The sequence below is a fragment of the Abramis brama genome, assembly GCF_963993115.1.
Source record: "Abramis brama genome assembly, chromosome: 1".
In the NCBI taxonomy this organism is placed as follows: Eukaryota; Metazoa; Chordata; class Actinopteri; order Cypriniformes; family Leuciscidae; genus Abramis; species Abramis brama.
This window is the reverse complement of record NC_139963.1, coordinates 63,294,913-63,311,477: the sequence shown is the minus strand read 5'-3', so window position 1 is coordinate 63,311,477 and position 16,565 is coordinate 63,294,913. Positions and strand designations below refer to the sequence as shown.

The window sequence follows — 16,565 nt, the reverse complement described above, 5'->3', positions numbered from 1 at the left end:
TGATCGCTTCTTCAGCTGTGTCATAGAGTCAGGACTAAACACTCAGATGAAGAGATCAGAGGAAGTTACCAACCAGAGGAGGAGCTGATGATGTTTAAAGGAAGAGCTGTAACTATATATAATGAAGAGAAAGACTGACAGAAACACAAAATGGCTGATAAGTGTGATCTGTGTCTGCTGGGACTGATCATTCTCTCTTCACTTCTCACAGGTAAAGAAATCTGTATTTTCTCTAAAGACATTTAATGGAATTAGTCTGGAAAGAGTTCATTTGAACATGCTCAGTTTATTCTTGCACACATTCACATTGTGATCTCAGAGTTTGTGATCTGGAGACATTGATTAGCTGTGTTTGATGAGGGTACCAGATAGTAAGCAACCATCAAAACAATGTTAAATCAATGTTTATGTGTCAATGTAAACTGCATTGAATCCACATCACTTTTACACCCATCATTTTTTTTTTTTGATTTCATCCAAAAATCAATGATAATGGCATTGAATTTATGTTACAATGTGATGATGATGATGATTCAACATCATGCTTGCACTCTCAGAAAATAAAACACAACAAATATAACAGTATAACAGTGGCCCTCCAGGACCGAACCCTAATTTGTCCTTTAGGGTCAAATATGACCCAGTCGACTTTTCTTGAGTTAAAAAAAAAAAAAAAAGGTTTTCTTTTTCTAAATTATCTATCTATACACACACAAAACTGTGCTAGATTCGGTTGTTCTGAAGGTATTTAAAAAAAAAAAAAGTCACACAAGACCTTTGAAATGAATGTCTTTTGAAAATGAAAATTGTTTTTTATTTTTCATTTGTCAAAAAAAAAATCAATAAATCCAGAATAAAAAAATCTGGAAATTTCCATACTTCAATGTACTAGAGCACAAATGCAATATGGAACGAACGTGATCACTTGATCACACACACACACACACGCACGCGCGCGCACACACACACACACACACACACAGAGACAGACAGACAGTAAGTTATAAGAAGTTTATTAAATTGAGAAGCTATGTTCACTTTAAAAATGATTACTCCACAGAGCCTTATGTCAAATGTTGGTTAACCAGATTACAGAGGTCTTTGTGTGCCCAACTCAGAGCAGGGGTGTTGCCTTTGCAGATCGAGGTGGGGCGCTATAAAGGTGTCCCAGAAGAAGACAGATTATGTGTTATGTGTGATTTAAGGGTCGTTGAGGATGAATGGCATTTTTTGTTTTTTTGTCCTGTATATCATGATTTAAGAATGGGTATGTTTGAGAGAATTCAACATAAAAAGCCTGATTTGTTTTGGATGACGGATGGGGATATGTTGAGCTGGCTCTTTGAAAATTAAATTTATAGTTTGGCTAGATATGTGGAAAAGGCATGGAAACTTAGGCAAAGGAATTTATATCCAGACCTAAATTGACAGTGTTTTGTTTGTTTATATTGTGAAAATGATGGTAATGTACTCTGTATGATGGTCATCTTCCTATGTACTTTGTATGATGGTCATCTATCTATATTATGTTTGTTTTATGTCAATAGTGTCTTTTAAGCCTATTTGGGCTGGGCATGTAAGTGCAAGACACTTTAATAAAAAATTCAATTCAATTCATATATATTTCTATAGCGCTTTTAACAATATTGATATCGAGATCATAGTATGAGCACACAGTGAATGCACTGTGAGTAAAATAACTACAAATAACCTTTATCTTTTGTTTTGTTTGTTTGTTTTGTTGTACTGGTGGTGTAAAGGAATACAAATATATATTATCCTAGTGCATGTTTAATCATATTGTATTAAATTATTTGTTAATGCATTATTTTGTCATGACTTTACTTGAGAGGGCCCTAATCATGATCAAATTCACTGTTAACTACTTCCCAAACTCAGCTCATGATTGATCATAAACTTACTATCAAACACACAACGAGTGTTCAGCTCAGTGAAGTGATGTTGTGTGGTCAGAGAACAGAAGTACAGTATCATCACGACTGTGTCTGGATGGAGAGTGAACTACTGATCCCAGCAAACCTTCCCTGAGTTTTGCTCCTTCCTTTGGGAACTGTTCCACAAATATTCTTTGTGGGTTTTGAATTGTTATTTTGTATTTAGCTGTGCATAAGTCACAGTAGGGTGAGTTTGAAGGAAAGAGAGAAACACAGAACAGATAAAGAGCTTTTAAAGGGACTGTGTGTAACTTTTTAGGTATTTTATTATCTAAAATCAATATTTTTATTCATAAATATGCCATCAATGATGTACAAATACCTATGCCAATGATCAGACTAATCCTCGTAAACGAAGAATTTATTATCTTTATATACATGGGACGGGTAGGTCCACGGAGGCTTCCATGTAGTTCCGCCATCTTGAAAAACTATAATAGCAGAGAGGGACAAAAAGTACTAGGTCAACGTGTTTCCACAACGCGTTTCGTTCAGAGCCAGCGTCACGTGACTGAAGTCAGCAGAAGCGGAGGAGCAGAGCAGAGAGAGGCGCTTGTCACAGCCGCGGCAAGTTTAAAAGGCTGCACTGTACGGTTATTTATACACCGTTCATTCATACATATGCTGAGTCACAGGATAAGGAGTCCTCGTCGTCGGAAAAGTCCAAAATAGACCGTAAAAGGAAACGTGACCAGAGATTACAAAAACAAGGGTTAATGTCGGGATAGCTAATGCAGGAGAAAGCTTTTAAAAGAGACGCTGAAGTTTCCTGCTTACTTCTCGACAGGTAAGTCAATGTTACGGTCTTAATTACAAGCTTTTTTTTCATTGCTTGGTTGTGTACTTTATTATATAGACAGAAGAACATTTATAGTAAAAGTTAAACAGGCTCTTTGATGAATAGCAGCTATTGAGTAAAGTAACATTAGAGAAGTTTTTTATTATATAGACAGAAAAAAAACTATATAAGTTTTTTATTATATAGAGAAGTACTTTATTATATAGACAGAAGAACATTTATAGTAAAAGTTAAACAGGCTCTTTGATGAATAGCAGCTACTGAGTAAAGTAACATTAGAGAAGGCTCTGATGATGATGATATCTAACAATGCACGTACTTCAAAAAATATAACGAGTAAAGAAGGCTTTAGTTAATGTTTTTCACAGTCAGTAATTCATACTGTAACATTCTTTTTTCGTTGTTTCAAGTTTCAGTTTGTTTTAAATAACAAACCTGTTCACCCGAAGAAAAACTCAAAGTGCTATTATAAGACATCCTGTCATAGCTTTTTGGTACATAGCGGCTACCGTAGATGCAACGCGCATTTGAAAAACTGCAGGATACCAGTGCTCTGTGAAAAAGTAATTATTTAATGCCAGTATTAAAAGGTTGTAGGCATTCTTTCACAAAAACAAACATATTGCACAAACTTTCCATTTGCATTTGAACTCAAACAATATACTTAGTGATTAATTAATTAGCTGATTAAATAAAATAAAAAAAATTTTCAAGCAAATATTCCACAACATGTACAGTAAATAGCAAACATAGTATTAAAGGGATAGTTCACCCAAAAATGAAAATTAGCCTATGATTTACTCACCCTCAAGCCATCCTAGGTGTATATGACATAGTATAGGACGCATACAATCGGAGTTATATTAAAAAATGTCCTGGTTCTTCCAATTTCTTCCTTATTGCAAGCTAATTTTAATTTTTGGGTGAACTATCCCTTTAAGACAAAATTTCTATTTACAAAATTACTATATACAAAGAAACATGTGGTCGGGCTGCTGCATGTGTGTGTGTTTGTGTGTGTGTGTGTGTGTGTGTGTGTGTGTTTGTGTGTGTGTGAGATCTCATTTGTACAGGAATTTTGCCCTTCTCTCCTTCTGAGTGGCAAACCTCTCAATGACCCTATTGTTGAAGAGTAGTTGATATGATCCAGCAACTGTCAAAAAATGATTGATTGACAGGTGCCACGCCCCTTCCGGTGACAGGTACCCGCACCTTTTGGCATAGGATCAAAGGGATCAAAGAGAACAAAGTGAGATCAAAGGGAGATCAAAGGAAATCAAAGGGATCAAAGGGGTTTGACAGTTAGTTTTGACTTTTGATTGACAGGTTGACAGTTAGTTTTGATTTTGATTGACAGGTTGACAGTTCGTTTCGGGTTTTGATACCTTTTGATATTGACAGAAAGTGTTTTAATAATTACATCATGGCTATGACAGCTAGTTTGATGCCTTTTGATATTGACAGAAAGTGTTTTAATAATTACATCATGGCTATGACAGCTAGTTTGATGCCTTTTGATATTGACAGAAAGTGTTTTAATAATTACATCATGGCTATGACAGCTAGTTTGATGCCTTTTGATATTGACAGAAGGTTTTGAAGACACTGTGATTAAATAATTATGTCATCTAGTTTTAATTGTTTGAAGCCTTTTGAACATGACAGTTAGTGTGTGTGTTTTTGAAGACACAGTTATAATAATTATGTCATGACAGCTAGTTTTGGGTTTTGATGCCTTTTGAAGCCTTTTGAACATGACATAATAATATAACAGTTAGTCTGTGTGTTTTTGAAGTTGGTATCACACACGATCCTCCCTACATATTCCTGAGCGTATCCGGGATGTACTGTGAAAACTGATAAGGAAAAAACTGTAGAAGTTTGTCTCACACAAACGTTGAAAAGCCATTCAATTCTTTTAAAACAATATAAATGATTATACAATAAATAAAGATCTTACTAAAACCTCACACCAAAAGTTTAAATAAAATGGAGTCACAAAAAATTGCAATGAGTCTCTCAAAGCGTGTGTGTGTATGTGCGTGGAGATCAGACATTAGAGGAGATGTGACCATCGGTGTGTGTGTGTGTCACGGGATTCCCCTCTGACATCTGAAACGTGCTGTTCAGACACTGTGATTAAACAATGTCACAAAATTACAATCAGTTAAATGTTTAGGGGTATTAAACAAGTTTATGAATGGGTTCACAAAAATGCGTTAAATATAAAATCACATATTGGTTCTCCACCCCCCTCCGTCTGCTCCTCCACATTCCAGAGCACAGTGATAGTGAGAAACAGAGATTTTATAAAATAATGTATATTTCACACAAATAATATAATATACAATAATATAAAATAACATCTTACTGAAATCAATTCTTTCAGTTTTAGATAAACAAAAGAATAAAAAATCATCTTACATAAACATTCTGTTCTTTAAAAGAATATAAATGATTATAAATAAATAATATAAAATAAAGATCTTACTAAAACCTCACACAAAAAGTTGAAATAAATGTAGAACTATCCAGTTTAAATAAAATGGATTCACACAAAAAAATGCAATGAGTTAAATGTTTATAGAGTTGAAAAAAAAACATAGGCCTACATGTTATGAAACAATCAGTTAAATGTTTAGAGAGTTGAAGAAAAAAACATACAGCTCATGAAACAACGCAATGTATGAAACGGGTTCACGAAAATAAAAAATCATCTTACATGTTTAGAAATCAGGGCCCTCTGGCCTCTCTTTACATCAGCGTTTGACCTGCGGAGCTTTCAAAAAGCACCAGCCAAAGGGTGTGTGTGTGTGTGTGTGTGTGTGTGTGTGTGTGTGTGTGTGTGTGTGTGTCAGAGAGTCACAAAAGTCATCTCACACCTGTAAAATGTTTAATAATTCCTTAAGTTGTATCTGTGAGAAAATGACCACATAGGCCTATCTTCAGAGAGAGAGCAACAATGAAAACATTTAGAAACTGTGTAATCGTAAATGTGATCTTTTAAAATGAAAGATTGCTTTAGTCTGAAGTGTAAAGTTCTTAACTTTCTTTCTTTAAAAAATCTTTAAAGTTTGAATACATTCATATCTTATATTTATATTCTTAGAAGACTTATGTATGATATAAATGATTTTGTCTAACGGTGACCATAAATTATAATTGTTGTAATGTGAGACAATGTCTGTTCAAAAACTTTAGATTGTTGAAAAACTGTATTTAGTCGTCTTAAATCAGCATTTTTTTTTTGTCCATGCTGGAGTTTCAATTTTTATGGCTTTCCATAGCCATGATGATTTTTGTACCGTAACTGCATATTCTATCCCGTACACCTAAACACGACCATCACAGAAAACTACATTTGTACATTTTCAAAAATGAAATAAATAAATAAATAATTTAATAAAATGTAAACAAAGTTTTAGCTAAATAAATATATAAATAAAAACACCTTACATTTCCAGAGAGGTGAAGTAGTTCTTTATGCAACAATCCAAAAAGCAAATAGTTTAAGTTGTCATAAACAAAACAGCCCCAGATCCTTCAGAGATAAACTACAGTGTGAAATAAATGTTCCAGACCCTCACAGAGACGAGAGGACGACAGACCAGATGAGCCTCGGAAGATAATGTCACAGTAAATCTAGTCCGCGTTTCAGAGTACATCCATAGTTTTATACTAAATTCATTTAAAAGCATAACCTTAAAAGTTTAAATTAGATATTTATATATGTCAATAAAAGTTTTATTAAAATCATATCTTCTATATATCTTTTAGAATATTTATGTATGATGTAAATGATTTTGCTTAAATATAACCTAAGGTATAATTGCTACTAAATAATGTCTGTTCAAAAACTTTAGATGGTTGAAAAACTGTAAGGCGTCTTAGATCTTAGATCTTTTGTCCATACAACATGGTGTCACAATGTTTTTAAGAAATCCGAGGACTCTACGTTGCTCTTATTTAGACTAAGTTGTATCATTTGGAAAATCACCACACAATTATATTTTCATCTGTGGGTGGCTGAAGGATTTCCTTCAGGATTTTATGAGTCTCTGAGATGATGTGTTTAAATCATGTGTCGTCTCGATCTGCCAGGTCTCATGTTCTCTATTGATCGGGTCAGTCTCATCATTGATGATAAACAGTTCAGTGTAGATCTTGTTTAGAGAGACCGTCTGTGGTGCACTTCCCTCCAAAGTCCTCTCAGCGTCACGCAGCATTCTTGATTTCATCTCATTGCTTACATTCGGAAGAATTTCTAAAAATCAGGACAAAGTTGGATAGTCATATTATTAACAGGAGCATCACACTTGAGAATGCACAGTGTTCTACAACAAGAGATCTTACCATGTTCGTTTACCAAGGTAGAGTGAGACACCTGAAAAACAAAACAAAAAATACTCATAAATATATATATATAACATACATAAATCATTTCTTAACTACGCAACTGTTTCTTAAATGATCAGACACTCACCGCACTGATGCTAACATCACCATATATTGTCTTTTCTACCATGATTGGAGCAAATATTGACCCACCATTCTTCTGGTCAATTGTGAAGTTAAGCTGATTAGGGATCTGAATTAATGGCTGTCCGAACGATGTAGTATTATTATGCTGTTGATTTGTCATGTTTCCAGAATGTGCACCATCTGTTAAAAAAAATTAACAATTAAATACACAACCAAAACCATGTAAACATTATAGTAAAGTTTATTGAAGATTGAGAAACATATTGAACTACTAACAAAGTAAATTATAAATCTTTTCCTACGTTTGATATTCTTTTTTCTGATTTTTTTCACTATGGACTTGATCCTTTTTAATGCTGTTTTCTCTCCATATTTATTCTGTAGTTCCTCTACTGTGTCTTCCAACCTCCCTGTTGTTCTTCTCCATGTTAACCAAAGACAAACAGTTAGAAGAATAAAATGTATGTACAATAGCAAAAATAAAGTTGGTCATTAGTTGTTAGGGTTAGATACACCTGCAGACGCATTCATACACCTGTTCACCTGTTTTCATTTAGCATACACCAGAGTTCAAACATTCACTTTTTCTAAGGCCGAACGATTACGTGGTCAAAATTGTGTCTTTTTAACATAAGAGTTAAAACATGTACACGAGTCACGACGCATTGCATTATGCACCTGACCTGCCGGCTGATGAAGTATTTATTACATCAAGAAAACATGAATACAACACACTGCACTTGGATGAATACATTTATTTATAATATTACCAGTTCCATATGATCTTTATTAAAAAATAAGATAATAAATGATTTTATTTTTTAAATTTGACTGCATTCTTGTCCATTTCTAAATGTCTTCTCTACACTCATTTACAAACAAACATTCTTTTTCGCCTATTGTGCGTCTACTCTACACCCGCGCACCACTAAAAAGACGGATTATATCCAAGACTTCAGTCATAAATTAGTATTAATATTGATAGCATCACTGGTAGCGTCGTTGCTAACTTACTGTCCATCTGCATTGCCGTCTGAGCTGGAAGCTGTTGAGAAACAGATCCACGACCTTTTAGTAAGACAGGCCGAGCTGATAGACCGCCGTTTGGCTCTTGAAACATCACGCGCCGATGCACACAAATCAGTGACTAACGTTACTAACCTGCTGACTCCGATCTCGTCTACTCCGTGCGTTTCTCAACATCGGTCCCGAGCACCGAGGTCGCGATCAGCCATGGTCTCGTTCACTCCGGCTCCAACACGCCACCACGAAGCCTGGGTGGTTCCGCAGCGGAAGACGCGAGTCAGGCCCAGACCAAAACTCTCTCCGACCCTCCCAGTTTTCGAGCTATCCACACAGAACCGCTTCTCCCCTCTCCGCGAAACAGAACGCGATGCTTTGATCATCGGCGATTCCATCGTTCGGCACGTACATGCTACGTTAGGTAAAAGTAAGGTGCACAGTCACTGCTTTCCTGGTGCTCGTGTTTCTGAAATCGCTGCTCGCGTTCCCGAGATTCTGAACGATGACGAGCGCGTCGGAACTGTTGTCCTGCACGCGGGAGTGAACGACATCAGGCTGCGTCAGACGGAGAATCTGAAAAAAGACTTCAGGAATCTGATCGATACGGTACGCAGCACATCGCCCGAAACAACGATTATTGTGTCAGGACCGCTTCCCACGTACCGACTAGGACATGAAAAGTTTAGTAGATTGTTCGCGCTAAATGAATGGTTAATGTCATGGTGCAGTGAGCAGAAACTGCTCTTTCTAAATAATTGGAATCTGTTTTGGGAGCGTCCTAGGCTTTTCCGTGCTGATGGCTTACACCCAAGCAGATTCGGAGCAGATCTTTTGTCGGATAACATCTCCAAAATGTTAAATACCTTTTGACTAGTAACCAAAAGTCCAAATCATAGTCTCTGCTGCACCAATTTAACCAATTTAACTGATATAAATACTAGTGTTGAACATTGCATAGAAACTGTGTCTATTCCTCGTTTAGTGAGACCAAATAATAAATCTACTGCAGGATCTAGGAACAATCTAATTGTTATTAAACCAGAAAATGTTGCTATTAGTAAACAAAAACAATTTTTAAAGCTAGGTCTTCTAAACATTAGATCACTCGCACCTAAGGCAGTTATTGTAAATGAAATAGTCACAGATAATAGCTTCGATGTACTTTGCCTTACTGAAACCTGGCTTAAACCTAATGATTATTTCGGTCTAAATGAGTCTACTCCATCAGGATACTCCTATAAGCACGAACCCCGTCTGATTGGTCGTGGCGGCGGTGTTGCAACAATCTATAGAGATATTCTCAATGTTACTCAGAAAATGGGTTATAAGTTTATTTCGTTTGAAGTACTTGTATTAAATGTTACGCTCTTAGATGTTAGAAAAACATCCCTATTATCTCTAGCCTTGGCTACCGTATATAGACCGCCTGGGCCTTACGCTGATTTCCTAAAAGAGTTTGCAGATTTTCTCTCAGACCTATTAGTCAATGTCGATAAAGCATTAATTGTTGGAGATTTTAACATACATGTAGACAATCCAAATGATGCGTTAGGGGCTGCGTTTACAGATTTATTAAACTCCTTTGGGGTCAAGCAAAACGTCACCGGACTAACTCATCGTCTTAATCATACACTCGATTTAATTATATCATATGGAACCGATCCAACTGATATAGATATCATTCCACAAAGTGATGATGTCACTGACCATTACATGGTAACTTGCATATTACGTACTGCTGTAATATGTCATGCGGCGCCGCGTTATCAACCAGGCAGAACAATCCTTCCATCCACCATAGATAATTTCTCAAATTGCTTATCTAATCTGTCTCATCTGCTGCCTGAACCCAAACAAACAGATGAACTAGAAGAACTAACTAGCACTATGAGCACCATTCTCTCTAGAACATTGGATGTTGTTGCACCTATTAAATTAAAAAAGGTCAGAGAGAAAATTAAAGCACCATGGTACAACAATACTACGCATGTTCTAAAGAGAGAAACCCGTAATTTAGAGCGTAAATGGAAAAAAACTAATTTAGAGGTCTTTAGAATCGCGTGGAAAGACAGTATGTCACGTTATAAAAAGGCCCTAAAAGCGGCCAGGGCTGAGCACTTCCGCAAACTAATAGAAAATAATCAAAATAATCCTAGGTTTTTATTTAACACCGTGGCTAGACTAACAAATAAACAGAAGTCACCCGAACAAAATATCCCGTTACAGTTCAGTAGTAATGATTTCATGAACTTCTTCACTGAGAAAATAGAAAGCATCAGAACCACAATTGTAAACGTTCAATCTTCAATCGCGCCTTATAATTCAGCCTCAATTATCACCCCTCAAGAACAATTACAATGCTTTACAACTATAGAACAAAAAGAGTTAAATAAACTTATCACTTCATCTAAAACAACAACATGTTTATTAGATCCTATACCAACTAAATTACTGAAAGAAGTGTTACCTGTAGTGGAAGAGCCTCTCCTCAATATTATTAACTCATCTTTATCTTTAGGTCATGTTCCTAGAACATTTAAACTGGCAGTTATAAAACCTCTCATTAAGAAACCACAATTAGATCTTAATAATCTAGCAAATTATAGACCCATTTCAAATCTTCCATTTATGTCTAAAATATTAGAAAAAGTGGTGTCCGCTCAACTGGGCTCTTTCTTACAAGAAAATGATATCTATGAAAAGTTTCAGTCTGGATTCAGACCGCATCACAGCACTGAAACTGTGCTCGTTAAAATCACAAATGATTTACTTTTAGCTTCTGACCAAGGCTGTTTCTCAATACTAGTTTTACTTGATCTAAGTGCTGCGTTCGATACTATAGATCACACAATACTCTTAGATCGACTACAAAATTATACTGGTGTTCAAGGACAAGCATTAAGCTGGTTCAAATCATACCTATCTGACCGCTACCATTTTGTCTCTTTAAATGGAGAAAAATCGATCATAACTCCAGTAAACTATGGAGTGCCGCAGGGATCTGTGTTAGGCCCTCTGTTATTCTCAATATATATGCTGCCACTTGGAAATATTATAAGGAGACATGGAATTAGTTTCCATTGTTATGCTGACGACACTCAAATATATATTTCATCACGGCCGGATGAAAACGCTAAATTATCCAAATTGACAGAATGTGTTAAAGATATCAAAGATTGGATGACGCGTAATTTTCTTTTATTAAATCCAGACAAGACAGAGGTAATACTTATCGGTTCAAAAAACCACCCACAAAACCTCTCACAATACAATTTTAACATCGTAGGATGTCCTGTTACTTTATCCTCTACAGTAAAAGACCTGGGTGTTATACTCGATTGCAACCTGTCTTTTGAAAATCATATTTCATATGTTACAAGAACAGCCTTTTTCCACCTTAGAAACATTGCTAAGCTACGTAATATGCTATCAGTTTCCGATGCAGAAAAGTTAGTTCATGCATTCATGACCTCGAGACTAGATTACTGTAATGCTTTATTAGCTGGTTGTCCTGCATCCTCAATAAACAAGCTACAGTTAGTCCAAAATGCAGCCGCTAGAGTTCTTACTAGATCAAAAAAATATGATCATATAACACAGATTTTATCATCACTGCATTGGTTACCTATAAAGTTCCGTATCAATTACAAGGTATTGCTACTGACTTATAAAGCCCTAAACGGCTTTGCTCCAGTCTATTTAACGGATCTTCTATCGCCCTATAATCCATCGCGCTCTTTAAGATCACTAAATTCGAGGATTTTGGTCATACCTAGGATATCCAGATCCACCAAAGGAGGGAGAGCATTTTCACATTTAGCTCCGAAACTCTGGAATAGCCTTCCTGATACTGTTCGTTGCTCAGACTCGCTCTCCCAGTTTAAAACTAGATTAAAGACGCATCTCTTCAGCCAGGCATTCATATAACATTTTAAATCTTACTGTTCAAACTACAATCTGGCCTCTAGTTCATAAATGCCAGAGGAGAACTGGCCCCCGACTGAGCCTGGGTTCTCCCAAGGTTTTTTTTCTCCATTGGGTCACCTGATGGAGTTTTAGGACACCATTAGGTCACTTGATGGAGTTTTCGGTTCCTTGCCACTGTTGCCTTTGGCTTGCTCAGTTGGGGATATTTTGGGGATATTAATTGAATTTTATCAATCAATAAATTTACACTAGAAACAACCTTGTTGTGTTATTTTGGTTTAATGCTGTGAAGCTGCTTTGATGCAATCTGTATTGTGAAAAGCGCTATATAAATACACTTGACTAGACTTGACTTGACTTGAAGGGGGTCCACATGAATATTTTTCAGGGGACCCCGAATTCTCTAGCTACGGCCCTGTTCACAGGAGCCGCTGAGAGCGAGTTCCAGCTGATAATGGTCATAAAGTGTGAGATAAGGTGCAAGTAGCTAAACTAAACATTTCATATTTGACAGCTGTTTTGAGAAATGTTAAACAACAACAAAAATAATCAGGCAAACTAATCAACTTTTTTCTAATTTCACCATTTTGAACTTAAAATAGGCCTATATAATACATGTGATTTAATGTGAGAGGAGAAGAAACAAATAACAGTAATTTTCATCATATTAGGCATAAGATTAATAATGAGTGTGTACATATTGTGAATTAATTTAATAAACATTTACCTAACATCCATAGCCTTCAGTAAATTAAGGCTAGACAAGAACAACAAAGTTCCTTTTTAACTCTGCCCCCTGCTCTAGTTAGAACTTTGGAGCGCTTAAAAGTGTGGGGCTCAAAAATAAGTGTCATTTGGAACTCTTTTATCAAAAAATATGTTGATAATGATTAGTTATGCCAAATGATAGTTTGGCATGCATGGGATTGTGTGTCCATATGCTAGTGAGAGAGAAATACATTCTACAATGATATAAAATATATCTTCATTAAATGCCGATTTTGTCTATTCTTTAATCCACACATAAAATAGGTTTTTATACCTGCTCAAGTACTTTTTGATGAGTTTCTTCTGTATTAAACAGCGAATCTTCTCAGTCAGATCGTCGCAAGATCTCAGGAATCCTCTCACACTGCTCGTGTTCACGCGCTCCATCGCTGCACTTGTGTGTATGACTCGAATGATTCAAACTTCCATAAAGCCAGGGTTGCCAGGTCCCAGAAATATTTCCAGCCCAATGACAACTCAAAACCCGCCCAAATGGAATGAAAACTAGCCCAATTTTCCCATGTCCAATCAGATTAGACAACGGCTGGATTATTAACTTACGTCTTCAGCATCTGATGATTATAGATATTATCTGATATTATAGTTAATTTATTCCTTTATGGTTTAGCATTTAATATCAAATTAGAGGTTATGGTTTTATTGTTTTACACTTTTCAAGCGATTTCTGTTTGCTTTAAACAAGCGACTTTTTATTTAAATTTTTAGACTTGATAGAGTATTTTATATTTTGGAGGCTTTTTTGTTAAAGACCCTATCCTTAAAGGTATGCTGTGTAGAAATTTCTCCCATCTAGCGGTGAAATTCTATTTTGCATTTAAACGAATAGTGCTCTCTAGCGCCTCGCTTTTTCAAATGCGTGTTGCAACTGCGGTAGCCGTTATGTGTCAAGAATCTATGACAACATGTCTTCCAATAGCACTTCATCGAGTTTACCTGTACATGTTTTACTGTTATGCTGCCTATATAATGATTTACACAAACAAGCAATGAAAAAAAGCTTGTAATTTAGACCGTAACTTTGACTTACCTGTCGAGAAGAAAGTAGGCACCTTCAGCGTCCTTTTCAAAGTCTTTCTCCTTCATCTTTCTCCTTCATCATGGCGATGAGGATTCCTTCTCCTGCATAACTATGATCCAGCATTATATTGTCCGGTGCAGTGCAGCCTTTTCAAATTTGCCCGGGAGTATCAACGCTTCCCATATGGTCTAGTGGTTAGGATTCCTGGTTTTCACCCAGGCTGCCCGGGTTCGACTCCCGGTATGGGAAGACAATTTATTTTATATTGCCAACAAAATTCAAGTTATTCAAGTTCATCAATAATCATTTTTAGTTATTCATAGTCTTAGAGGCTTACACGAACTGCAGAAAATATGTAAAAACTCATAAATGCTGATTCAGTACTGAATCATTTTCACAAATACAATTATATTGAATTCAGAAAATTTCACTATGGAATATTTACTTTATCATAATTTCAATTTAGTATGTCATCATTTAAACTTTTCATCTCATAATTATGACGCATAGTCATAATTTTAATTTCAACTTTTTAAGTCATAATTTTGACTTTTTGACATAATTATTACTTAATTCAGAATTACAATGTTTGTCAATTACGCCTTTTTAATGTAATACTTAAAACGATTTTAAGTCATAATTTGGTAACACTATTTTGATGGTTCTTTTGAACGAGCTGTTGACTATAGTGTTGCACCTGCATCTCCACTTACTCGCTTGTGAGAGTCAGAGTGTGTAAAGTAAACTCTCATTAGTGTTAGTAGAGTATTAATGGACTGGTAGGGTTATGGTTAGAATAAGTTGAGATATAGCTGAGTTACTTATAATCAGTAGAATACCTGTTGGGGAGCATCACAATAAAGAGTTAGCAGATATCTATTTTTATCAGTTGTTTAAATGACAAAATACCATTTCTTCAACCGAGTGAATCTAGGCCTTCAGAAGTCATAACTTCAGGGGTCAACGGTTTAGGTCAGTTGGCGAAAACCCTACATGTGTAAGGTAGTTTTCCAGATTTTCCCCCATAATCAAATACTGTATTACACTTTTCAAAGGATAATCTAGCTTTAAAGTTAGAATAAAAAGTTAAAAAACAAACATATCTTTATACCTGTTGTGTTCTGACACAAGGTTATTTTTGTTTTATAAATGTATTTGCTTATTTCTACAAATATCAACCTGATAAATATGGACTACCCAATACGTCTGACACAACATTTTTAAGAAAAAAACAGTGCTTTAAAATACAACTAAACCATGATAACAGATGATTTTTTTGACAGTCCTACAGTTTTTGACAGTCCTACATAAATGCATGTTGATTGCTGAGTTTCAGGCATAGTGCAATGTTTGAGAAATCCAATATTGGTGTAATCTTTGCGAGGTCTCACTCACAACGCACAACTTTGTGTTGGGTGATATAGGTCTATGAAACATCGATGTGAAAGATGAGTATTGTTGTTTTTTCTATTACATATTACACTTCAAACTCGTCTAACTATTACACTTATTTTGTTATTATTACACAGTTATTTTGTTTGTGTGTGTCGCTAAACATGTGGTATAAAAATATGTGGTATTTTTACGTGAAAGGAGGGTTGATTCATTTTTTATTCTGTCCACACCAATACTTTGAGTTTTAGGCATCTGTCGTTTAGGCTCGATCCAGAAAACAGACGTTGTGTTTTATGTCTTAATAATTGTTCTTCTTTTTATGATCTTCTTTTTATTCGGCATAATGCCGAAATGTTTTAACATATCGTAAATTTCAATGGTTAGATAAATCATCTAACTATTATATCTAACAATCAAAAGTTATATGTGAAACAAGCTCAGTCGCATTAGAGTTGGTTTCTTGTTTATATTGAACATTGTTATTGAACCGCATGTTTAACAGCGCTATTGTTCTCAGCCTCATCAAAGTTTTCACCGGAGCATACCGACCCTGAAACAAGACCAAATATTAGCACGTAACATTTGTTTGCATTTCTTCTGAAACACCCTGTTTTGAAATTGTTTAACAATTTTTAACATCACTAGTGTAACACTTATCGTATTGCCGGGTGTGATTGTAATGTTTTCTTTACACTTTCCCCCGGATATCTGTTTCCTACAGTTAGCTGTAATGTTAGCGAACTCTAGGTCTTCTCTTTGTTCATATACGACAGTATTCGCATGAATTGGTTTGATTTGATAAAATGATGGTTTAAACCATCATCTTCACGTGAGACATTTACATTGTATTATTATACCGTCCTAGTTTTTTAAATAGCGCTAAAATGTATATTTAATATTTTAACCCTTTATGCGGATATAGAATACCACACAAGGTTCTCTGTTCTCTGGTTCTATGTTTTAAAAAATACCGCGAAACAAATACAAGGACCCTCAAAATCTGTGCATACAACAAAACACACATGTAGGTGTACGATGATTTATCAGAAAATTACTTTTGTTTGAAGAAAAACTTAAATCAGCTGGTGCTTGATAACTATTGAAGTTATTAAACACGGTAATGATGTGTTTAATGCGATATTGATTTTAACTCAATGTGCTAAAGGTCTATGAACTT

General features: G+C 35.5%; 2 protein-coding genes across 2 annotated transcripts in view; one reads left to right on the top strand and one right to left on the bottom strand.

Annotated features, from left to right (window-relative positions):
* Nucleotides 1-16,565, top strand: part of LOC311081974 (uncharacterized protein) — a gene marked incomplete at its 3' end in the record, with an annotated part of 102,380 nt that overhangs the window by 48,108 nt on the left and 37,707 nt on the right. The gene's annotated exons all lie outside the window — the stretch shown is intronic.
* On the bottom strand, nucleotides 6,125-7,656 carry LOC311078318 (uncharacterized protein). Its single transcript, XM_084107062.1, has 4 exons — nucleotides 7,539-7,656; nucleotides 7,238-7,416; nucleotides 7,108-7,138; nucleotides 6,125-7,018 (listed from the first exon to the last, which is right to left on the bottom strand). Exons 2-4 carry the CDS (start codon nucleotides 7,394-7,396, stop codon nucleotides 6,795-6,797), a joined length of 414 nt encoding a protein of 137 aa, XP_083963188.1. The 5' UTR covers nucleotides 7,397-7,416; nucleotides 7,539-7,656; the 3' UTR covers nucleotides 6,125-6,794.

Coding starts and splice junctions, on each gene's coding strand:
- LOC311078318 (XM_084107062.1), bottom strand. CDS start 7,396: ATGACAAATCAACAGCATAATAATACTACATCGTTCGGACAGCCATTA. Junction 7,139..7,237: donor GTGATGTTAGCATCAGTGCG/GTGAGTGTCTGA, acceptor TTTGTTTTTCAG/GTGTCTCACTCTACCTTGGT. Junction 7,019..7,107: donor TACCTTGGTAAACGAACATG/GTAAGATCTCTT, acceptor CCTGATTTTTAG/AAATTCTTCCGAATGTAAGC.